Source organism: Daphnia pulicaria, chromosome 3 (assembly GCF_021234035.1).
Source record: "Daphnia pulicaria isolate SC F1-1A chromosome 3, SC_F0-13Bv2, whole genome shotgun sequence".
Lineage (NCBI taxonomy): Eukaryota > Metazoa > Arthropoda > Branchiopoda > Diplostraca > Daphniidae > Daphnia > Daphnia pulicaria.
The window spans coordinates 10,820,494-10,844,823 of record NC_060915.1 but is presented as its reverse complement, the minus strand read 5'-3'; the positions used below and the strand labels follow the sequence as shown (position 1 = coordinate 10,844,823).

Below are 24,330 nucleotides of genomic sequence, written 5' to 3'. Positions count from 1 at the left end.
AACTTCTTCCGCGATGGTTTCCCGTTAACTTAATCTTTTTCTTATTTTCTCCATTGTGATTCAAAGAGAAGAACCACAGAAAGAGACCAAGTGGAGGGAGCAAAATCCCGGTAAATCAACAGCGATTTTCACACGGGGATGAAATTTCGGAAAGGAAAAATAAAAACAACCTCCCGCTAGCGTAGTTTGGTTACGTGCCATTACCATTTTGTGATCGATGAGTATTCTCTAATAATAACTCAAACATCTGAAGTTTGTTTACATAGACGCAAGACAAAATGCTTGACGTTACGTACTGTACTTGAGATCGGCGGGATTTCGTCTTCTCCTGGGATTTGCGGTATTGCCGTGTCATTAATCGTAAACTGACCGTGGACGAATGAACCGTTAATAGTCAAGCAACACGAAGTTCGATACCGTTAATGTCTATCGTTCCATTCATAATCGAGATAATGCAACGTAGCCGTCAGAAACGGCGAGAGAGAAAATATTTTGGACACGCAACAGTTTTGACTGAGGATTTTGTCAATCCTGTTAATAGGAAACTCAGCCACTGTGCAGTAGCCAAAGTTAGTTTTTCTTTTGTAACGGTGACGGGCGTATAACAAGCAGGAAATGCATCAACAGGAAAAGGAAAAATCAGATCGCATGCTGTTTATCTTGCAACAGAAAGGTAGCAACTCAATTCTTAGCTCGAACCCTAAACAGTTGAATCATTAATCTTTTTTTGGTATTTCCGTAATAATAGGCCGTTAACCGAAATTTCCTGGTCGACTAATTATAAGGTCTCAGCAGCAACTCGCTAAAAATATACAGTTTAACCTCACGACTAATTACTCACTCAAAGGTTTGCGCAACAATATTCTGTTATCGATTGAGCGGAGAAGCTCCGCGAGACCCTTTTCTGGGATGGTATTTAAGTCAGGTAAGGTAGTGCACACTATCTTACCATCTATAGACGCCATGGTTGAAATGTACAACTCCCAAGCCCAACTTGGCCCGACTGTCCCATAAATTTCGTCGTAAAAGTTCCCACAGAGTTAAAGCAAAACTCCAAACAGACTCCCAGATAAACCCCCTGTTTTCGTTTCTGGAAAGATAATTTTTTTTTGTTACTTAATAAAGTACGTGTTTACTTTTATGCTTTTAGGCTCAATCTTTGGAGGGGAATTCCTGAAGGCGAGCGCTAACAGTTTTGTTTGTATTTATTTTGGTTCATCACATATTCATGTGAAAACGTCAGACGAATGGAAATAACGTCTGCAGCTAAAAAAGAATCATGCATAAGGATGCCGATCGAAAGGCAGTTAATCTTTCAAGAGCCCCCCTTTGGGACTGACAACTACCATTCACGTCTATGAAAATACATGAACGCCACGGCTAGAGAAAAACGGCCGAACAAACCCCGCAAGTTCCCCAGCACCGATGGAACCCTCAAAGCCAAGAGAAAGAGAGAAGCCCCGCCCTCACGAAATACTCCAAAGTATAAAGCGGAAGAATCGAAAGGTGCGGAGCTCAGTTGCGCGCCACCCGCCAGTGAACATACAGAGAAAAGGCATAGGCGAGTTTGCTGACAAACGACGACACAATGTTCTCGCTAACATACCACCAAACGAAAAAACATGGATATTAGCGCAACGAGATGGAGTATTTAACCAAACCCGCAAAAATGGTGAGCTGACTATTATTTTTCTCTCCCCTCTACAATTTTCTCGAAAATGTCGCCCACCAACAGTTCAGTTCTGCTCGATTTATTCGTTGGCTCCTTGGTGAGTTTTGTGGCCAACAGGTGCACGCATTGTGACTGAATAGTTCGATCACGTAGACGATGCGTAGCGCGGCACACGTAATACCTATCGGCCCCCGCTTAGAAACTAGGTTTTCTTTGGCATTCAAATAAAATAATTTCAATAGCAAAAGTACCCAAAAAATTGTTGGTTTCTTTCCCGATCATTAAATCCCACAACGAAACGAGAGAAAAAAAAAACACGCAATATCGGGAGTTTGGTCGTCCGCACGCGCGCGCCTATAAAACCGGTTGCCTTCAGTCGACCGAGCGTGAAGTAACCGCTTCTCGTGAATTGCTTATAAATAAAAGTAAAATCGAAATGAAAGAAAGTTGGCTCAGAGAGTAGAGTCATCGAAATGTAAAAGATAAAGGTTGTTTCGGTCGTGCAGGCTTCCGGCTTTCAAGTTCCAACTCAAGAAGAAACAAACGAAAGAGCGAACAAGCGAATGTGCATAATGGAAATTTGTTCTCAAAGGTCAGCCGCCCGGGATCGTGTAGAAAGGACAAAGTTCACAACCGCAAGGCTTTTTCCTACTCTCTGTCTCTCGCCATTTGTGTGTGTCTTTTTTCCTGATGCCCTTTTTAAAAAGTATCAGACGATCTTCTTTTGTTGAAAAGGAAAAAAGAAAAAAAAAGTCTAATAACAGTTGGAAGCCCCCTTTTGAACGCCGCCCTAGTCGACGATCTTCACTTGATTGCCGTGCACATGACCTTAGACTCTCTTTCACAGGGCGTGTGTTTTTCTTGTACGGAGGGAAAATGAAATGGAAAGAAGAAAAAAAAAAAACGAAGAGAAGAAAAATCATCATTTTCTGGTGCTCACGTTGTTGTTGCGCGTAGTAAAGAAGACAGCCCGCACCAGCAACAGCCCCAAACACGATAGAACATCATCTACCATTCCCGTATTATTTTGGGAGGGATGGCGTGACCGTTAATTATCTCCTGAGCGGTGCTTTTTCCCTCCATGTTTATTCACTTTTTCACGAATCCCCCTTTTTTTTTCTCCCTTCGCATTTCTTTGGTGGTGTTCCGAAGATTCATTTGATCTTTGTATCGCTGTAATACGAATCGTCGCCATCAATTTTTCTCACGGAGGTAAAACGCCGACAGAACGGTGAGGCTAAATTCGTGTTACGCGTAAATTAGTGAAAATAGCCGTGCAGCGTGAGGAGTATAGGGGGAAAAACTTGTTGGCTCGCCTTTGGGGGAGGACGGAAAAAGAAGCCGCCACTGGTATTCGAAATCGCATACAGCCATTGATCACCGAAACGGACATATGGAAAGAGAAATAACAAACAACGACGCGGGTGCCCGGTCTCGTTTGTTGTTTTAAGCAAAACAAAAAACAAAAAAAAACATTAGAAACAAAAAAATAAAACAGGTTTATGCCGTTCTTCTTAAAAAAATTGATAACTCTGGAGGAGAGATCTATATAAACCGGATTGAAGCGTTGTGGCGCGTATAAAATTTCAAATTGCCTCATCCTTTGTTGTAGCTAGTTAGTGCGCAATTTTTCCAGTTAAACATTCTTCATTAAGGAAAGGCTCTTTTTTAGATGCCTGACTTTTCCATGTATCGCAGTTATTAAAAGACGACCTTGCCTCGGCTGGTAATATTTTCAAAAGTAGTCTATCCAACATGAAGTTTAATGACTCGGATAGAAACACCTTACTTTCCTTCTCCCTCCTGACTTTCATGACTCTCCCCCACCGCTGCTTTAAAGTCTTCCTTGCAGCATCTGATTACATAAACTCGGTTATTCCTCTTCTCTCGCTCTCAACGGGATATCTTATAAACTGACCATCCGTGAAGCCTCTCGGCGAAGAATAAAAAATACACAAACAGAAATTCCAACAAAGAAAAATCGTTACAATTCCCTTGCACTACGCCGGGGGACTGTGGATTGTAGGACCCTGTCATTTAAAATCTGCCTCGTAAATTGTTCATTCCATCCGTGGAGATGAAAGGAGAAAAAGACGGCGGCGCCATAGTCGTGTGTAGAGCTGAGCTTGTCAGCTGCCGTTGCCAACTAGCACTAGCACGAGAACAATGACGCGCCAGGTATTTCTGAATCATTCGTCAACAGTTTCTTGCCTTGTCGTAAGAAAAGTTTTAAATCGCCAAAACTCTGTCAACGACTCGATATGACGACAACACATGGGTGGCATTCAACAGATGCAGCCGAAAGAAAGAGAATTGTTTCTTAAAATTACCTTGACATAAAATGTAGTTTTCTTCTTTTATGTTTGGAACAAACAGAAGCAGTTGGACAACTGTTGGTGGACTCCAGCTGGAGCGGGACTCCCCCTTACGAACCCCGCAACACAATCCCGCAGTGGCGGAACAACCATCCAACTGATTGCGACCTTCTTTCTTCTGGTCACTATCGGCCTTTGTTTCGTAGGATGGACGACCACCACGCCGGAAGAATCTACCAAGGCTGCACTGCTGAAGACGGGCCAATTGTTAAATGTGCATCAATTTGATTATCGACTCAACAGTCCTCAGATATGTGCTGAAAGTACCGTGCAGCAGCCTTTCTTCCTGGCGCTGGTTCATTCCAAAGCCAATCACTTCCGGCAGCGACAGGTCATCCGACAAACATGGGCCTCTCAGCACGATCTCATCCGCCACGTCTTTCTTGTCGGCCTAGCCGACCAAACTGGACTGGAGGGCACCATGGACATCCAGAGCCTGTTGGAATCTGAAAACGCTAAATATAGTGATTTGGTCCAGGGGGATTTTGTCGATCATTACCGGAATTTGACTTATAAAAACTTGATGGGCCTTAAATGGATTGGGCAGTATTGTCCGTCAGTGCGTTTCGTTCTCAAAAGTGATGATGATGCTTTCATCGACGTTCTCCAGCTGCAAAAATTCATCGAGAGGACTTGGCCGAGTGGTCCGCCGTCTGAGACGTTGATCTGCAACGTCCACGAAGACGCTCTGGTACAACGATCGGGAAAATGGGCCGTCAGTCGCGAAGAATATCCTTCAAATACTTATCCCGCTTTCTGTTCCGGTCTTGCTTACGTGATGCGTCCTCAGCTGGCCAGTAAACTGTTTCGCTCAGCCAGTAAAGTTCCAGCTTTGTGGGTAGACGATGTTTTCGTGACGGGAATATTGGCTGCCAGTGTTAACGTGCGACATTTCTACCTTAATCTTCGCTATACTCACCAGCAAGATGACCTCGTCCAGTGGCTGGAAACGAACCTACCTTCAAACCCACTTCCTTTTATCGTTTCCGAGTTGGACACCAGTCGGCCGGAATGGCCGCGGCTGGCTCATCGACTATGGAATAGAACTTGTACTTATAATGCAGTCGACAGTGATTCCTGAAAGATGGAGCAAGTGATTTAATTCGTTTCCTTCAAATGTGCCAATTACACAATTCAATCCGCAAGAATGTCAATAATAATACACTTTATCATACGCCCGATCGTCAAGTTGGAGTCTTCCAATGTTGTTTTCGTATTTTTGTTTTATATCCCCAGGTGAAAAGTACACCTTCTCAAGCTCCTTTCATTGGATATTTATACCTTCTGATTGCGGGCTTGAGTGGCGGAGAGACGTCAAGGTTGCGGTGAAGAGAACAGGAAGGAGTGGGCGGAAAAAAATAAATCGATCGGAATGAATGAATTAAGTCTGAAACAAAAAATAGACCAAACAAAAAAAGAGGGGGAAGGGGAAAGGGAAAATTATAAATAAAGACGTCAATCAAGCCTCGCCTTTGAACTTTTTGCCATTGTTCTTCTTGCTATTGGTTTTGTTATTAGTGACGCTGGGTTGTTGCTCCGTTCGGCGTCTAGCCGATGAGGAAGTGGAGCTGGCCGATGTTGAGGTGGATTCGGCAGGCGAAGCTTCGGCGCCGGGCGTCGGGACGTCGTGACTCTGCTCAAACCAAAATAAAGATAAATAAAACATGAATTGAGTCACACTTTTCTGCGGTGGCGCCATCGAAATTTGATTGAAAAACCACCGCACCTGAGCAGTTAGGAGTGAAGCGAGCGAGTCTCCTTCCTCCCAAGTATCCACGTCAATCATCTCCTTGTCCTTGTCTCCACCAATTGTGGGCAGAAGGTGACTTTCCGTTTCTGTGTGATGCTCCAATATGACCTGTCGGACATTTTTTCGTTGAGAGTCCGTGTGCTGAGGACAACGAAGAGAACGTGTACACATCCGGCCAGTATGTTCCTATACGAACAAGAGCGTTAAATAAATAACCAAGCAACTTGAAATTTGCACGACGCAGGGACTTTTGTGTTGGGTTATAATAGACGGATGAGTATACATACCGAGATGACGCCGCACATGGTGGTCAAAAGGGTCCGGCGCTCAGTCAACCCCATTGTTTCCATTGTATTACCTCCTCCAGTTGATCCAGTATGCAAACCATCAGCCCCTTCAGCTCCTGCATCGAAAAAGGTTCAATTCACTTTCCAGGTAACGCCTGGTCATCGTTGATAACGAAGTGAAGATCACGAGTGGATGGCAAGGCCAGACAAATTCATTAATTCTGCTGATGGCAATTTCAAACTGAAAGTTTCAACGTGTAAAACATTTTCACGCCAAATTACTACTGGAGACTTGTTTCTCGTTGACAGGGATCGTTAAGTTCAGTCTGAAAGACTCAATGAAACAAGCCGTTAATAATTCGTCGGTATGGTTTAATTACCCGGAACTGCAGACGCCGATGACGCAATGGACGGATGACCACTGGAGCTGTTGCTGTTGCTATGGTTGTTGTCGCCATTGCTGCCATTCTTCCATTTCTTGCGCCTCGGCGAGTTTTTGTCTTTTTTGTGCAAGTGATGGCGGCGTTTATTCTTGTTGCCACCACCTCCTCCACCTTCACCGCTCATGATTCGGTGGTCCTGCCTTTCACTGGCTCCACTCGCCGTCCAGTCGTCGTCGTCACAGTCGTCATCGCTTACCAAATCAGCCTAATGAATGAATCATCACGCGCATACCGTATGAGGTGCATAGTTGAATCATAATCAGCCAAGTTGAACGAGGGAAACGGACCTGTCTACTAGCAGAGGTGGCAATACGCCTTGACGCCAATCGTGAACTGTTCCGGCCCATGCCCATGCACTTTTCCAAGTGTGGAGCAAAACGGGATGCGGCCATGTTGCGCTGGCAGTTAGGACAGACGCATTCAGCCGGTTTTTTGCTATTGACCGCTGCCGATGATAACATCTCTGACGCTGCATCGAAATCCATTGCTTCACCACCGCCGCCGGTAGATGAACGGGTCGTTTCGTCTCCGTCGAAATCACATTGTGTATCACCTTAAAAAAAATAAAAGGAAAGTTCAAGCTTTTATTGTTATGATGCCGATCATTAGGATACGCCCAGAATTCCTAAGGAAAACACAAAAAAAAAACTTAACGATCCAAGTTGATTGAATTCGTTTCTTTTACGACCTGTGTTTTATAGTCCACACGTAATGGTCTAAAAGCAATAAAAACCGGTTGAAATGAAGATTCGACTCGGTTTTTGACTAAGAATAAACCGAATAGCGGAACAGGTTAAAGAAGTCCAACTATATTCAAAACTCCATTGAAGGCAACGAATCAAGTGAAATAAATAATAAAAAAATTACAGGAAATGTCTATCGCAACACAAAGTGAATAAAGGCATCTATCAATCTACGCTTGAGTTACACCGGCAATGAAAGATGATGACGCTTCATGATGACTCGTTTCTTAAAAATTAATTATTTCCGTTTCATTCCCCCCAAAAAAAAGAAAAAGAAAAAAGAAATTAACAAATTCATTACCGGTCACACCGTCCTCCAGGAGAGCGGTGAGTCCCAATTTAGCACCGCGGTGGACTTCAAACACGATGCCTAAAATAACGTCATCGACTATGTCCTCATAGAACGATTGAGACGCTTCAAGGATAGCTGACTCGCTCAACGGATGAAGTAACCGACCGCCACCTGTTAAGTCTTCGTCTCCGTCAAGCTCTTGCACGTTTTCAAGTGGATCGCCCAGCACATTCAGCGGCACCACAGTAATGGAAAGCGTCGGAGGCTGTTGTTGTTGCTGTGATCCTGATGCTGGATCCACCATTTCGATTATTTCTTGCCCTTAAAACAAAAAGAAAACAGAACGAACGATCGATCATTAGAGTATCCAGGTGCACTCGATTTGAAACGTCATTGCATCATTAGTAGTATTTGTAGAAAAAAAAAGTTTTCCATGGTTAGAATTCGTTTTCCCCCGACTAGACAAGAAAATGGCTGACGTCATTTATCCATGAATTCATATGAAAATGTGTCTCGCAATCGCCGTCGTTTGTTAGCCAGTCACGATCGCTAGAGTCAATGTTGATTCTTGTCTTTTTTGGTACTTTTTGTCGATGTTGACTTCATTTTATTTTGTCGCTCTCGACTTTAGCGGATTCGTTCAGCTTAATTTAAAGAACCGTCGCCATAGGATAGCCGGATAGCGTCGTCCTAAGTAATAGCAGCAGATGGAGGACACATGAAAAGGAAGACAAACTTGGGTGGAAAGAGAAATTCGTCATGGTGCTGAAGAAATACTGCAGACGGATACAGGTCCAAGATAGGCACTGCCCTTCGCTCCCCCCCCCCCCCTGTCGGGTGTTTCTCGTTTCTCTTTTCCGTATCAGATGAATGATATCATCCAAACACGAGGGTGGAGTACACACACACACACACCTTACCAAGAAACTGACGCTTACTTTCTGTGGTTGACCTTATAAGGGAAAAGTAACAATTGAAAGAAAATCTATTTTGGTCGGTCAGGGTAACACGAGAAAACGGGGACAGACGGGACATTAGCATAACAAAACCAAAAGAAAGAACATGATTAAGTTAAATAGCTATTACATTGTTCTTATCTATTTAATCAAAAACGCAAATTGCTACTACTTTTCTTTGTTCAAGCTCTCAGCTGGAAATTGATTTTATAGATCGTTAAAAACTCCAAGTAAATATGTTGCACTCAAAATAAATTTTCTTTTGGAAGTGTTTAAAAGGTGAATACCTGGCCTTAGAGACAAAATGCATAGTAATCTCGAATACCGTTTTTGATGGCATGATCGTATCACCATTACAGGAGACGTGATGACGGATTGCCAAACGAAAACTTTTTAACCTCTGAAAACCTTAGGAAGAAGAGACTTTTGAAAACTAAAACATGAAAAACCAAGAGAAGTTCCACCAAGGTCTAACTAGCAACAAGATAGTGTCGCCACCATCAATTTTGATTGCCGGTTTCACTGTCTGTCTAACCTTCAAAGCCAAAAAAGAGACAAGGAAAGGCTATAACAGAAAATAATTAGGCGAGGAACCAAGGATAGTTCTTTATTTTTTTTTGAAATTCAAACGGAGAAAAACGTTGTGGTTCCGAAAGGTATAACATTTCTACAGCCACAAGTCGAAGTGGTAAACCAATAGTCATATGCGATGTGCGCTACTTTTTCCACCTCGGAGAACATTGAATTTAAACCTAAAACGACACATTTCCCAACACAACTAAATAGGTAGGCTCTATACCACCACTCTTCAATCATCCTCATCGGCGTTTAACATTTTATTTGCATCTCCCTCGGGTAGTTGAAAACGTCTTTGCCGAAGGCAATAAGTGACTTGTAATTGATCAAAAAACCAAAACCTTCGTTGAAAACCGGGAAGAAATTGTAGATGTCATTCTGTACTGCGGGTAATTCTCTATTCTGGTCATGGGAAAGGAAAGAGAAAAATCGGCTCACAGCTACGACATCTACCAGCACAATTAATCTGGGCAATTTTATAGGAATTCTTAATTATCTAAGGCAGCAAACAAAAGAAATGAAAAGAACCGACGAATATTTCTAGAGGCTTTTGACCGCGGGGTGATGGTGATTGTTTCCTAAAGGTATATGAACAAGGACGTCAACCAATTTTCTTAATCACCTCCGAGCGGCCGCAATCTATGACCCCACCAAAACCGCATCACCTACAACCTTTCTTTTTCTCATTCGTTCTCACTCTTCTTTCTCGACTTGTTCCAATTGCTGAACCGCAGACCCCAGTAGTTCTGCCCAAGTTCGCTTAGGAAATGGAGGTCTTTCCAACTTCCATGACCTCCGCTTCCTCCGCAATTTCTAAAACTCATCCTTCCCGGTGAAACCTTGAGAAATACACTTCAGTCTAATAACACATCCAAATGCTTTGGGCTTCGATACCGTTCAAAGTTTTCTTTGTTCATCTTGGTAGCTTCCGAAATAACGAAACAAAAAAAAAACTGGATAGATGATTCAACAGCCGCAGGTAAAATGAACGTTATAATAAGTAAATCGATCAAAGTAGGTTGAAAAGCTGTAATAAACTCAGCATATTTAACCTCCAGCATTTTATTCTTTTCCCAAATTTCTCATAACGCAGACGCCCTTCTGCCATCTAACGAACATAAAAAGAATTGCTACAGGACCCCCCCCCCCCAATAAAAAAAGAAACATCTCGATCGATCCAAAAGATTCGTTCATGTACGATTTAGTAGTGCGATTCTGCCTGCCATACAACAAAAAAGCCATTTAATTGGTTCGATTAAATTTAAAAAAAAAACTCTTAATCTGCAATGAATGGATGACGAAATTGGTAAAACAACGAGAAAACTTACTTGAAAATGTTTGACAATTAAATTTTCCAGGATTGAAGAAAAATGGCGATTATACAGAAACTAAACACCCTATCACGTTGAGATCAAATTTACTTTTCTATTTTATATTTTAAGAATAACAATCCAGGAGATTCTTGCGGTTGTTTTTCCGACGATCAACCGACTCGGTCAACACACAGATCGAGAACAAAAAAAGATCGAGCAGACGACATTTTATGACGCTGTTGCTAGGCAACTTATTGAGCACAATTAAAAAACAACTCGGGCTAAGTCTCAAATATCAAGGCCACTGTTGCGCAAATGTCTGATCAAACGTTGATTCATTATTAACTAACAAAAAATGTTGAAGAGGGGACCATTCGTTCACGTCCAGCAATGGTTTTCCATTTTCTCCTCTCGAAACTACTCGAAAATTGGAGTTATTGGAGCACCATTCGACAAAGGACAAGTAACTGCCATATTGTATCGATATTGATATCAACTTTGACAATTTTGTTTATTTTAGCGTAAAGAAGGAGCTGCCCTAGGACCAAGTTCTTTGCGCCAGTCTGGACTAATTAAGCATTTGGAGTCAATTGGTGACTTGAAATTTCCTTGCTGTGTTTCCTGATTGCACAGACTAGTATTATAGCCATACTTCAACAGGTTGTGATGTTCATGATTTTGGTGATATTGACTATCAACCCACTCGAGAGGAAGGGACTGTAAAGAATGTTCGAAACATGAAAGATGTAATAGCCTTCAATGAGAAAGTAAGATCCTTGAATAGATAATTATGTTTTTCAAATTATCTGTCAAATCCCTTTTCTAAATAATTATTTTCACAGCTTTCACAAAAAGTCAGCCAGATTATAAAAGATGGCCGTATGTGCCTAACTTTGGGAGGAGACCATTCAATTGGTGTAGGTACTGTTCATGGTCACCTGAAAGCTCAACCAGAGACATCACTTCTCTGGGTCGACGCTCACGCTGATATAAACACTCCGGTCACAAGCAATAGTGGAAATGCACACGGTATGCCATTGTCGTTTCATATAAAGGAGCTAACGGAATACCAACCAGAGATACCTGGCTTCGAATGGCATAGCCCTATGTAAATAATACATGATTTACTTAAATTAGATTCAAGTAGATTCAATATTAAACCCTGTCTTAAATAGGATTTCAGCCAGAAACATTGCTTTTATTGGTCTTCGTGATGTAGAACCTTATGAGAGGTATGAGAAAATATCAAAACTTGACTTTGACATTATTTACTCTTGAAAACCTTCATTTTTCTTCAGGTTAATAATTGAGAAATTGGGAATGTGTGCTCTATCGATGGAAGAAGTTCACGGGATAGGTATCAAAGAAGCTGTCAAGTACGCACTAAGTCGAATTGATCCTCGCAATACTAGACACATACACGTTAGTTTCGATATTGACGCCCTCGATCCCCTTGAAGCACCATCAACTGGAACTCCAGGTAGTAGAACAAGAACAAAAAAAAACTTGGAAAGTTGGAAACTTACCCCTTTTTTCAAATAGTTCGAGGAGGATTGACGTTGAGAGAAGGAACCGAACTATTAAGAAGTGTGCATCGCACCGGTCGGCTTTCTGCAGTTGATATAGTAGAAGTAAATCCACTACTAGGCTCAGCAAGTGATCTGAAGATTACACTGGATGCAGCTCGTCACCTGGCAGCAGCAGCAGCTGGATATTATCCAGGAGGTTGGGCTCCAAAAGGTGTCACCGATATACCCCAGTCTTAAACCAAAAAAAATGTTAAGTGCATTTTAAACCATGATCTGTTACATTTTTACTCGTTAACTACCTAAATTTTAATTCAGCCAAATTTCAAGGCCCAAGAAATCTTAAAGATCCTGTGCCATTCCCTTAAGATTTTCAAAAGTAGTCTATAACTATTGCTGCCTTGTTTTCAGATGTTTTAACTTTTCGTTGCTGTTGATTAATACAATTATCTCATGGTATTCACAATATATTTTTAAAGAGGAACACAACAAAAGTGAGCAATTTACATTTCTGTCATGCTTGTTCAATTTTTGATTCAATGGGAAAAAAAACTGTCTTAGTGGAATTTGTTTTAGAACTTAAATTACAGTGAGGGAATAGCAACTAACATTAATTTAAAAGCAAATTTAGGTACAAAATGAATTATACTTTCTGTTGAAAGTAGTGGACATGCACATCTGTGACCCAAGTTTACTGAGATTTTGATAAATCATCCGAAATTCGCACCAGGCCACTCAACAGCTCACACGTTGCAACAAACAAGTTCAAGCAATTTCAGACGAAAAAGAAAAGAAAGAAGTACAAATTTTAATGTGATTCTTAGACAGTGTAGCATAATGTAATACGCATATAAAAGTGCATTTATCATCTACCAATTTTGTAAAAATATCATATTTTTCTCCTGATTAACAGTTCATATGTTCTACATTTCTAATTTTCTACATTGTCGAGCAATTTTTTCCAAAAAGACAAATTTGTGCCAAAGATGGCGGTGACTTTCAATAAAGTTTCGCGCGGCAAATTTTGTTTCGGCTGCTGTTTTATCGACCTTGAAAGTGCCAGATGACAAGGTTCTTATTCTTTGACCTGACGTGGTGAATAGGTGTTCAAAGAAAAAGAGAACACGAGTTGAAGTTTTGTGTTGCTAGAAGTGAATACGATAATTGGATACCCAATGGAACGCGAACGTAATCATTGTAAAGTAAGTGGAAAAGTGACTGAAACAATGAAATTATTTTTTATTTGTATTATGGATTGAGTCTACGTTACTGTGAGACTGTTGTGTTTCGTGTGGAATTTGCAATCGTTTCAACAAGTCAATGTAATTTCTGGTACTTAGGATATGGAGCTCCATTTGACGATGGAATTAAGCTGTCATTTGGAAAACAAAAGAATGTTAAACGGTCGTTACGAAAGTGTTTTGTCGAAATTGATGAAACAAACTGACACAAACATTTTCTGTCCTACTAGCGACATGAATCTCAACATCACCACTCGTATTCCCAAAATAACTATTTCAGGATCTCTGGCTGCTGTTGAATCCGCTCGTCTATCTATACGGGTTCAAGCAATATTTATTTTATATTTCCATTCATTCACCAGAGTTATTCATAACGTGTCGTTTCTACTGAAAGGAATGTGTGCCAGTCGTGTTTGTCGTCAGCTGTCGATCGGATAAAGTCCAATCTCTCGGTATAAACCTTCTTGTAGCCCACTTTTCTTCTACATTTGGAGTCAAACTAGTCTTTAATCTGGTTGAAGAAGATGCATGCTATCAGGTGAATATCCGAGGGCACCACTATCGATTTGAATTTCTGAAGGAAGCAGTGTCCCATTTTTGTCATCTCGTCCAAACACCTTCGGTATTCGGTCATGTAATTTTTTTTGTTTAAACACTTAATCATAAAATTGTGTTTAGGAATCGGTCGAAATGGAAATAAATTCTTCGTGTTTACATATTGGTCTTGTCAGAAATTGCATTCCATTGATTGAAAAAAAATCAGGAGCACGAATCTGCTGCCCAGTCAACGGCAGTTTAGTCCTGGTTAGAGGATCACTGGAAGCCACGTATTTCGCCAGTGAAATAATAACCGTAGGAAGATATTTTTTAAATTATATTCATCGTTCATCAGGTGAATCACTTGGTTTTTCTAGGGCGTGACACCATTGTATTTAAAGTTCCAACTCTCATCGTCTGAGATTACTGAAAGGGTTCGATCGATCGCCCGACAAATGGACATATCTATTTCCTCAATAAATATAGATTCGGGTATTAATGAATTGGTTTTATCTACTTATGAATGGAATACTCGTAAGTTATAAGAAATAAATATTCAAAATGAAGTCATGTAAGGCAATAATTATGTACTTCTAATAGGTCACCTTTATGAAATTCGGCGCATTATTCTGGGCCTGCCTTCAACTGCTTCTATTTTTCCAAAACAACGCCCACTATGGACGAATTTAGTTGGTTTACCCAAAAGTTTCTGTAAGTTGTTTTTCGATCTTGCTAAGCTGTTTAATTGAATGATGGCCTTTCTTAATCTTTGGTTTTTTAGACAGGAGTGTGGAGTGTACGATTTTTGAACCACAATGCGAAGAACTAACCTTAGAAGGCCATAGGAATTCCACGGATGAAACGCTAAACTTGAGGTTCTTGTTCCTTTTTTATATGAAATGAGATCTAAGCAAGCTCTTACATTTTCTCTAACATTTTACAGGCGTATTTAAGCTAGCTTTTGTCGGACCAACAAATGTGACACCCAGTTTAACCGTTGTCACATCACTCTACCGTGCTTTAAACCCAGGATTCTTTCATTTTACATTTTCAAAATTTTGTGTGCTGTAAAAACGTTAGGTCGTAATATCTATACAGCTTTAGTTTTAATGTTTAAATCAGGTTACGTGTGCCATTCTGGAAACAGAAAATTGTGGCGCTCCATGTTGTTTCCTTCTCAGAAGATTCCTCTCAGAGGTACTAATTACTCGGAAAAATGTTGATAATAAAATGAAAGTAAATTGTGATTTCGTTTTCTTTGAAGACTTGTGTGTCAGCGTCCGCTTTTTCTTGGATTAATGAGCATGACGTAACCAATTACCAAGCTGCAACACGGGTAAACGACAAATGTATTTGGTATATCATTCAAATTTATACATAAAATATGGTCAGTCGTCGGCCCTATCATTGTGCAGCTGCTCTTACATCTCGTCTCTGTAATGTGGATATGGAATTGTTTGTACGGTTTGCTAGGTCGACACTAACGGTTGTATAAATTCACACATATTGTAATGAAAAATTATTTAGAGAATAATAGCATGCAACATGTGGGACGAACGGAGAGGGATTCTGGAGACCACGGAACGGCGGCAAAATATATAGCACGAGGGGAAAAGGACAAACCCTCAAATATTTACAAGTACGTCACTTTTTCGTTATGATATACACAAGAATGAACTTTTTAAAATATCATTTAGAATATGTGTGAAAGAAACCGAAATGATGTCAAGACGCGAATTCGTCAACAGACAAATCATTCCTGATTGCATACAATCACCGGCACGGCCCAAATTCAAACTCTTCATAAATAACTCTTTTACTGATCAATCATCTTTGATGAACCATGTCGATTGCCCATCCCGTAATTAGGGTCAAAGTCATTCTGTACAAATTGTAAATACTAGCTTTAAATTTGTAAAGAGAAGGCTTCTACAAAAAATTACCTACAAAGCCCGTCAAATAATGCTATTGGAATGAAAGCAATCGGTTAAAAGGGTACTGAATGAACAATAGAGTTTACTTAGCAGAACCCAGAACTCCGAAAAATGCACTCACTGAGGCCGTATAATGATGTGATATGATCTATTGGGCCAATCTATTGAAAGAGCGGATATAACTCTCGTCGCTGTAGTTTCGGCCATTTTGTGTTTCCGCCATTTGATCATGAAGTATTGGCGGAAGTGTACAAAAGTAATTGACTTCCTTTTTCTCAGTCCGTGCACGACGACTGATGACAGCAGTACGAAGATAATGAAATCGTGTCAGGGAGGGAAAAAGAAACTTGCAGAATTGGCCAGTTACGAATTTTGGAACCTGCGCAAAAACTTGACGACCGTTCCCACTCTCATCTGCAATGCTGCAGTGAGGCAAGCAAACGGCAACGGCAACGGCAACGGTAACCACCAAGCGATACGCTCTATTACATATTACCGGTCGGCCACTCAATAAGCGTAAAAGGGTCATTGTCGGTGCGAGTTATCACAGGTAAGGGTAACCAAACAGAACATACACGCAGACAAGTAGGGATGGTGGTCTAGCGATGTGTCAAATAAAAGACACGCCATTGGGTCATGATGAATGAAACACACCGTATCAAGCCAAAGAGAAGGGATGGCACACACACAGGTCGACGGTATTTAAAGTTTCGAGTCTTCCTTCTCCTATAAAAAGGAAAATGAAATAGAGGCTATTATTGTAGCATTTAAGTACTGCAATTAAAAAATTTAAAAAAAAAACTTACAAAGCTAAAACTGCGTTCAAATGATTTTGGACTATTTTCCTCCGCGATGGGTTCCATTCGGTCTTCGCTGAGGCTTATTGGACTGGAATCTCCTGAACTATTATTGTCACCGAATTCTTCGCCGGATCGCCCTCCGCCGGAACACGATACACCCGTGGCATCAGCAGATGGCCGGAGTTCACTCTCCTACAAAAAAAGAGTTGGTTGATAAAGAAAAAAAGACAAAACCAACATTGAAAAGAAAAATCACCTTTATCTGGGTCACCCAGTATTGATGATTCTCTTGCAGATGTTGCGTTTGTAAACAGAGAATCTTTCTTCCCGTTGGGGACCGTTTTCGATGAACGGGCGTGTCAGAATCACTACCGGAACCCGCCGATGGCCCGATGTCTCTGTCCAGTTCCGTCAAACACGAACTGTCCCCAGAACTGGCTCTCCTATCGTCATGACACCCACTTTCGTCGCTGTAAAAAGAGCTCGGAAGGCTTTCGTCATCGTCGTCTTGGACACCATCATCCCATTCTCCGGGCAAAAGGCCGGCTTCTCCGTAAGCGTTGCACAATGGAGCCACCAAGTGGTTAATAAAAGACTCTTGTAATTTGGCCAACTGTGGATTGTTGCGGTCCATGTAAGGTGAAATGGGCATGCCCAGAGCGGCTTCTTCGTCTCCCTAAAAATATTCATTGACAGCCGCATGAATTATCGAGTTTAAACTTGGAGCATTTTAAATGTTTGATCATTTACCTGCTCATAAAATTCTTCGGCGATGCGGTGAGTCCACTGAACGTGAATGTTGTGTATCTTGCACGGGCCGTTGATATCGGCTAATTTGATACACATTTGCATGGCTAAAAGCCGATCCGTCTCATTGGTCCAATCGATGCCAGGTGCGTCGGTGTCGTTCATCTTAGCGTTGAATTCGGCCAGGATTTCAAAGTGGCGTTTCAGGTCCGTGGCCAAAATAGCTTCGATAATTAGGTAGCGAAAACGTTTGAATTCGGCTCGTTCCAAATGAACAAGGAAATTGAAACGAGGATCGGAAAGAAATAACGACCAAGCGGCTGCTGCGTGATGATTCTCCAGGACCGAACGGTCATTGTACAAGATGGCCTAGAGTTTAAAAAAAGATTTAGATCATTAACCTTCTGTCCCCAAAAATAATATGACGAGTTCATGAATGTCGTAATGTTTCTTGAACTCTTTTCTGTTAAAGCCAATCCAGTCAAACGGATCGTCATTGAACGCAGACGGGCAGACCATATGTCACTTTAATGAATTCCGAACTTTTACCTTGTCATGCATTATGACGACATGAATAAAACAAGAACAAAAAAAAAGAAGGATTCCAACAAAAGAACATTGTGTTAAGCTTCCCTCCTTTTCCGTTTCAGATCGATAATTCCTCCTCTCTCTCTCTCTCCGAACAATGACAGAAATAATGAGCAACTTTCGTCTATATCTAGTCAAGTGCTGTAGGAAATTGGGTTCCTCAACAGCAAGACTTGATGAAACAGAAAAACCTTTTGTCGATAAATAACATTTTTTGTCCATTGTCCCAAAACTAAAATTAGATCAATTTTCCTATAGTTGGACAATGTTGTCTTCCTCCAATGAGGCCTATTTAAAGACAAGATACGAGTCTTCCACTGACAAAAACTTGGATCATTTAAGAAATGTCTTGGTCTATTATGACCTTATCTTTTCTTATTGACGAGGGAAGATTTGATTTACCTGAGGAGCAAGAGTAGTGACGAGGAAAGCATTGGTTCTGCCCGGATGATCATAGTCGTGCATAGTGGCCGCCGTGTAGAGAGCCATCAGCTCCAAGGCCGGGAAATTAGCGCCCATGATTCCGTAAGAGTCTTCGAAATTGAACGAGGCTCGCTGCACCAGCGCTGGACTTGGGCTGGCTGAATCCACACCTGAATTTCGTCCACAATAAAATAGCATGCACAATCAGAACTTAGACTTTTCCAGTAAAATGTGAGACGAATCACTTTGTTCTCCGCTAAATACACCGGCGGACGAATTGTTTGCAGTCGACTGATCTAATAGGACCCTTCCGAGTCGTCAGGTTGAATGATTGCATCATCTCATCGGTTTCGAGATTTCGCCTCACACTTGGGTTACGGAGGTCTTCCATATCCTCGAGAGGTTTTACCTAGGCCTTTCCTCATCGCTGTGCATTGTTGTTCTCTAACTCGAGGATTTGCGTACAATCCAACCCAATCTGAAAAACCGGCAAGTTGCGATCCGATTTCTCTATGAGTTGCCCTCCAACTGCGCTGCGCTATAGCTTCATGTGTTGTGTTACTCTGGAAGAATCGGGCAATCACCCACCGCTTTAATATCAATACCCGCAATTCTTGAAATAGTAAAGCCCCGAGCTGGAGGCCGGAAAAGGCGTAATATTTATTGACTACGGCATTTCGAGAAGTGGGCACTAGATACGCTTCCTGAACAAGTTAATAAAAATGTTAGCCTCTTCTGCTTCGATAGCGTCGTTGGTATTATTCTTTTCATTCCAACGGTTGGCAGATGCAATGAGTGGTCCATATCACTCACCCGTAAAGCGGGAGCCATTAGTGAAGGCGAATCAAAGCTGGCCATGGGTACCACCGACCGGATCATGTTCAGAAAACCTTGACATGACAACTCGTTACTTGCTGTTGCCGATGGAAAAGATCCCTAGCTAGCTAGCATCCAGAAATCGTTCAACCAAAAAACTGTACAGTATTCCATTACATCGCTCTTCAAAGACTTCGCAGCGTGTATTATTGATCTATCCCCCTCTCCCCTTTTTTTATTTTATTTTCCCTTTCTCCAGCAGCCTAAGGGCCCCCCAATTCTTACGTACGAGATCAAGACGGGTGGAGAGAAGAGGAAGCAAAGAAGAGTGATCGAAGTCTGGATGATAAAAAGAGCGAAAGAGATTGAAGAATGCGGTAATGGTGGAGGGAGGACTCACCATGCATTTTAGTCGAGCTGGGATCGGAATCCAGCGAGTGAACGGTAAATCCCGGAATAGGTTGTGATGTCAGATAGAAGACGGCGTGAAGCACGTCCGAGGCGTGCGTTCGGTTATGATCTATCAGATGGAAACGGACGGCGATTAATTCAATTTAACGGATGGATGCTTCCAGTGTGTATATCAAATAAAGGAAAAACACAACCACGAAATGTCAAAAACTTACATGGTTTCTCTCGGTATCCAAGTTCAAGGGCGTGAAAAAAGTGGAAGAATTCCCGGACGGGAATCTTGAAGGTATCAAACAGCCCTACTTCGGCAAAGACTCGGTAGCACGTCTGAAATCAAATCAAGGAAATACTACAGATAAAATCCATTTTAATCGTAACAAGAGTTTTCATATGGGCTAATCCATTAATAGGCTTATTTTCTGATTCAATTTCATTGATAAAGAATAGCGCACAAAAAAATGTACGTCATTGAAGAACGTACGAAAGAAAGAAAACAAAACAAGCAAATAACATCTCAAAAGATGACAGAACGGGAAGTCATCCATTTCCTATTCATCCTTAGCCCGGGTGCCCTCCAGTTCCTGATTTGTGTTGATGATATTTTCCGTTAATATATATACAAAGGCTATCGCATATGCTAGGCTGCGATATATATACCAGCCGTCGTCGTTTAGTTTAGTTTCCGGCCATGTGCTATTTCCTTTGATGCAGTAATGCTCTTCCGGTACCACTCGCTCATCGCCTTCATCTTCTTCTTCTTTTTTTTTTCATTTTCTTCGTTTTATTTTTTCGCCACTTTGAATATGCGTAACTTTAAGACATTACCAGCGATTCGATTTGGAAGTTGGAACGGGGCCCGTGTTGTTACATGTTTTCCCCCCTTTGGGAGAGCTCTGTTACTCTATTCCTTATATCCGCCGTCTTTTATTTTTTCGGCGGAAAATTCTGGTGGCAGAATGGACAAGAGTGATAGAAAAAGAGAACCAGGCGCCGGAGGGAACACAGCACAGCACACTAGCGTCGCCATATTGATCATTGCGGATCTCTCGAGGGCGTCGAAGAATAGGGAAACTATCTCTGGTGCTGCTGCCATACTGAGTCGTTGCTTATTCCCGCTAGCGTCGAGGAGACAGCGCCAGTAGAACATTTCATGGAAGCGGATGGAAGAAAATGAAATAGACTACATCATTCCAGTGGAGTGTTTGCTCTGGATGGCCAAAAGACGAGATCGTAAATTTTGTATTCGTTTTTCTCTCGGGTTGTGCTGCCTCCCTGTAGGCTACTTGCGAAATAAGCAGTTGTACAGTTAGTTGTACGACGAGTTCATCTTCCTTGTCAGACGCCATCAATGATGAAGGGAAAATACTTTGCTAGGTGAAACGGTGCGTGACCGACCTCCGTTAAAAGACTCGCTTCGGTCTCCCCGTCGACGATTTACAGTCAAGTGCGTGACGATTTTCTTCCAAGCGACGTGCTCTTTATTCATCTGAGACTTGGTCCCACTCAGTCAACTTATTATCTATTCACAGAGACAAAGAATTTAACGGGGCGTCGCTCAAAGATTAGCGGCATTCGGCGCTATTAAGGGCCTTTTGTCGCCGTCACAATCAACCACCCACGCCCTTCATCCCATCTTACTATATGTGTATTTTTGTTTTCTTTTCTTTTTGAAATTTTCCGACACATTTTTTTTTTTTTATTCTGTTATCGTGCGGTTGGTCCTCCTTCGGGCGCACGTGCTGGTCGTTCGGGAACAGACGCGGCCGTATTTATACGCCTTATCAGGCGTCCCGCCAAGAATGCGTCGTCGGCCTTGCAAAATCTCCTCCTTAACGGACTATTCTTGGAGGAAGAAGCGAGGATTGTTTTGGCACGCCGTTTGAGTCATTCAAGGCCGATCCCGTCAGCCCGTGACGTCAGAACTTCCCTCTAGCCCCATCCGATGGAAATGAGCTGTTACCCGACTTTATGGCCAAGCAGTATATGGATCGAGTCCCTCTTTGTTGCTTTGCTTGTGTTTAGTTTTAGTTTTTTTTTTTCGCCCGGCTATTCATGAGACGCGCGGGCGATACAGTTGAAGTATTAGACTCTTATCGCCATCACCCGAATCCTCGGTAACCTCCCCGTCGTATCTCGCCGAAAGTGATTCGATTCACCACTTTGATCGCTCGAGTGAACCCAGAGTAAAGTTGGCGATCAAATGATGTGACAACTTGAGACATTCGTAGCCAGAGCTGTCTGAACAATTGCAAAAATTAATAAACAAGCAAAGGGGTGGTCTTACCGCCGAGAGAATTGTGTCAGTGTAGCGATCCAGAAGATCGAAGATGGGATAGTCCCATTCTTTGAGGTCGCTCAATAGTTGGTCGGATTCCAATTGGTCCAGATCGAAACGAGATCCATCTTCCAGCGAAATTAGTCTGCAATTCTCGTTTTCTTCAAGCGCCGTGAACGATTCCTAATTCCGCCAGATCCAGTGATTGCACAGAGGTGGTGGGGAGCGACCGAATTCAAAAGAAACAAGGAGACAAAAGCTTAGCATTCGCCAACGAATGGATTCACTTCCTTTTTGTTTATAAACTCTTGATCTCAAAAGTGTTAAACAATTGTAGAAACCTCTAATCAATGTCGCCATGGCAACGCTCCTACTACTATTTCGCAATATCAAAGACATAATTCCATCACACTCCACGTTCGCAACTTTGCACGAAACCCCATCAAACACAACCCCAATAACAACCCCCACAAGTCGGCCGACCTCTATTTCACCTCGATCCCTCGTTATCGCTCCGCCAACCGAGGCGGCTGTTTCCAATCACGATCTATTTCCGAGGCCGGATTCGACATTCACTTTTATAACGACGTGATGCGATCTAACACAAACCCACAACATGTGGAGCAGAACAAACCACATAAAAGTTGTTACTGAAGTGCACTACCCATTCCCGTAAATAAGGCTTGGTGAGATATCAAGATAAATCCAATAAGACCCTAAGCCTACAGCTGCGAAATCACACTAAAGTTTTTTCAAACCCAATCTTTCTCTCTCTCTCTTTTTTTTAAAACCTCGTGCTTATTTTTATATTGCAATTTTGTTATTACCCGGTGGTCGATGTAATCTTCGTCGTCCGCTTCGATGCCAGAAGAAGGAATTGCGTGAGGGCAATCAGGGTCTTCGATTTCGGTGCGGATGACCACTGGAGGCTGCTGCTGTTGCGATTCCGGTTCTTCCAGTGCGGTGCACGTTCGGCTGCTGGGCATTTCTTCGCAATGATCACTCGAGTTCGGTGAATCGGAACTCTCGTAATCGGAAGTGCGTGGTTTAATACTGCCATGTCCAGATCCAGATCCGCTGAGATGGCCGGAGCGCCGACCCGGACGGATTTGCTGTTGTCGAGTTGTTGTTTCTCCGCTGTCGGCCGCGTCTCCGCTTTCCAGTTCATCATCTCCGGCTTCACCGTCGCCATCGTTCTCGTCATCCTCGTAGCTGGATATCTGCCGGTTGGCGCTTCCAGTCCGGCTGCTGGGCAAAGTTCGCGACGTGACGTATTCGGTGATCCGCAACACGTTCGAGCTACCAGATTCGGGGGCTTCGCAATCCGATCCAGCACCGGTGGATCGCTGATCTTCGATTACGGCGCTTGGTTGCTGGGCCGATCCTCTGCGGCTTCCTCCACCTCCCCCAACACTTCCACCTCCGCCAGCACCGCTTCCGGCTCCCGAACTCCGCCTAAAAGCGTAATTAAGACAAAGTTAGAAATGGTTGCGACTTGGGAACGGTCGCACTATCAAGTTTGTCATTCGTTCGACATCCAACGAAAACCAAAACTCTCCCATTCTCTTCCATTTCTCTCCCGCCATCCGTCATACACTTCTCGCTCTCTCTCCTCTCTGTCCGTCCGTCTGGGAGTTTCTCTCCGACTGACCCAAAACTTTATCGTCCACATAAATGTACAGCGAATCCGCCCAACCAAGGACCAGCGACTCCCAACTAGAAGCGCGAGCACAGCGACGACCGAGGAGATCTACAGTACATGAGCTTCAAATCATCCACCGTGGGAAGGAATTGGTTGACAAGGTGAAGCCGCCGTGTCGGGAAACCGTATTCTCCGAATGGAGCGGCACCGATACAGGCAAAGGGAAAGAGACAGACAAACAGAATTCTTCAATGTCTTCAAGGGGGAGATCAATTAGAGTCCAAGGCTTGATAGAAACACTGATGAAAGAAGCTCGTCAAAAAACCAGTTTTCTACATATCTCAACTTCTGCATTTGTACAATTTTCCCGCTACGTTTTACGTTTTTTCTGCGCTCATTCGGAATGAGGCACAAGCGTTTCTTTAGAATGTGTTTTTTTAATGAACTTTTTCGCCCCTCTTTATGCCGCAAACTTGAAATATCAAAGGACTCTAACCAAATCATTTCACTCCCACTCGGGAAAATTCAATCTTTGAGGGTTTCGCCAGTAACCGGAAAGAACTAACATCCACTCGAGTTGTACTTTGAGCCCTTAATTTCTTTACAAGATGTGCAACTACAGAACGCCGTGACGTGTTTGGCCCCTTCATATTCCTTTTTTTTTTCTAGACAAAAGAAAAGCGAAAGCCTCAAAGTGGAAGAAGAGAACCCCCTCCCCTCGTCCAGACTGTTCGATCAAACTCTTTTCGCGCTGTTTGACAATGGAAGCATTTTGTCAACATTGGAGCATTAAGGATCCTGTTGCCTCTGGATGACGTGACGTGTGTCTGAGTTTGTTCTAGTTCTTTTCTTCTTTTTTTGTGACCCATTACGGATTAGATGTTACCTCCCACCCATTTGATTCCGTCGGTGCAAAGAAGCGTTAGTAACAGCTCTCAGATGATCGTCTCAACTAGGATCTTTCATCTCTGCTGAACGTCTAT

The 24,330-nt window shown here is 42.4% G+C and overlaps 5 protein-coding genes across 10 annotated transcripts in view; 3 read left to right on the top strand and 2 right to left on the bottom strand.

The window, feature by feature from the left end:
• The first annotated feature begins 1,528 nt into the window (after positions 1 to 1,528).
• On the top strand, positions 1,529 to 5,393 carry LOC124328353 (beta-1,3-galactosyltransferase 5-like). The gene is made up of 2 exons (XM_046787110.1): positions 1,529 to 1,672; positions 4,049 to 5,393. Exons 1-2 carry the CDS (start codon positions 1,643 to 1,645, stop codon positions 5,126 to 5,128), a joined length of 1,110 nt encoding a protein of 369 aa, XP_046643066.1. The 5' UTR covers positions 1,529 to 1,642; the 3' UTR covers positions 5,129 to 5,393.
• On the bottom strand, positions 5,129 to 12,065 carry LOC124328352 (ataxin-7-like protein 3). 2 transcript variants are annotated; one of them, XM_046787108.1, is made up of 7 exons: positions 11,934 to 12,065; positions 7,572 to 7,883; positions 6,815 to 7,080; positions 6,465 to 6,732; positions 6,085 to 6,200; positions 5,774 to 5,983; positions 5,129 to 5,680 (listed from the first exon to the last, which is right to left on the bottom strand). In XM_046787108.1, exons 2-7 carry the CDS (start codon positions 7,864 to 7,866, stop codon positions 5,507 to 5,509), a joined length of 1,329 nt encoding a protein of 442 aa, XP_046643064.1. In that variant the 5' UTR covers positions 7,867 to 7,883; positions 11,934 to 12,065; the 3' UTR covers positions 5,129 to 5,506. The 2 variants fall into 2 exon arrangements, with proteins under 2 accessions (XP_046643064.1, XP_046643065.1); XM_046787109.1 differs by lacking the exon at positions 11,934 to 12,065 and adding an exon at positions 10,423 to 10,571.
• Positions 10,619 to 12,392, top strand: LOC124328355 (arginase, hepatic-like). Its single transcript, XM_046787114.1, has 7 exons — positions 10,619 to 10,870; positions 10,928 to 11,000; positions 11,068 to 11,174; positions 11,250 to 11,515; positions 11,583 to 11,639; positions 11,706 to 11,887; positions 11,950 to 12,392. The coding sequence occupies exons 1-7, from the start codon at positions 10,763 to 10,765 to the stop codon at positions 12,171 to 12,173; spliced, it is 1,017 nt and encodes a 338-aa protein (XP_046643070.1). The 5' UTR covers positions 10,619 to 10,762; the 3' UTR covers positions 12,174 to 12,392.
• Positions 12,393 to 12,975: 583 nt separating this feature from the next.
• On the top strand, positions 12,976 to 14,958 carry LOC124328354. 2 transcript variants are annotated; one of them, XM_046787113.1, is made up of 9 exons: positions 12,976 to 13,135; positions 13,274 to 13,495; positions 13,569 to 13,626; positions 13,696 to 13,796; positions 13,853 to 14,026; positions 14,089 to 14,245; positions 14,312 to 14,422; positions 14,493 to 14,586; positions 14,655 to 14,958. In XM_046787113.1, the coding sequence occupies exons 1-9, from the start codon at positions 13,109 to 13,111 to the stop codon at positions 14,662 to 14,664; spliced, it is 954 nt and encodes a 317-aa protein (XP_046643069.1). In that variant the 5' UTR covers positions 12,976 to 13,108; the 3' UTR covers positions 14,665 to 14,958. The 2 variants fall into 2 exon arrangements, with proteins under 2 accessions (XP_046643069.1, XP_046643068.1); XM_046787112.1 differs by having other exon boundaries at positions 13,569 to 13,796.
• Positions 14,959 to 15,042: 84 nt separating this feature from the next.
• LOC124328350 (cGMP-inhibited 3',5'-cyclic phosphodiesterase A-like) overlaps positions 15,043 to 24,330 on the bottom strand; it is a 42,360-nt gene continuing 33,072 nt past the window's right edge. For all 4 annotated transcript variants that reach the window (XM_046787105.1, XM_046787104.1, XM_046787103.1 and 1 more), the window contains 9 exons: positions 22,533 to 23,160; positions 21,715 to 21,888; positions 19,646 to 19,757; positions 19,420 to 19,539; positions 18,183 to 18,373; positions 17,196 to 17,561; positions 16,702 to 17,121; positions 16,452 to 16,637; positions 15,043 to 16,371 (listed from right to left, as the gene is read on the bottom strand). In XM_046787105.1, coding sequence (XP_046643061.1) covers positions 16,348 to 16,371; positions 16,452 to 16,637; positions 16,702 to 17,121; positions 17,196 to 17,561; positions 18,183 to 18,373; positions 19,420 to 19,539; positions 19,646 to 19,757; positions 21,715 to 21,888; positions 22,533 to 23,160 — 2,221 coding nt within the window. In that variant the 3' untranslated portion in view covers positions 15,043 to 16,347. The remainder of the gene's footprint in view (positions 16,372 to 16,451; positions 16,638 to 16,701; positions 17,122 to 17,195; positions 17,562 to 18,182; positions 18,374 to 19,419; positions 19,540 to 19,645; positions 19,758 to 21,714; positions 21,889 to 22,532; positions 23,161 to 24,330) is intronic.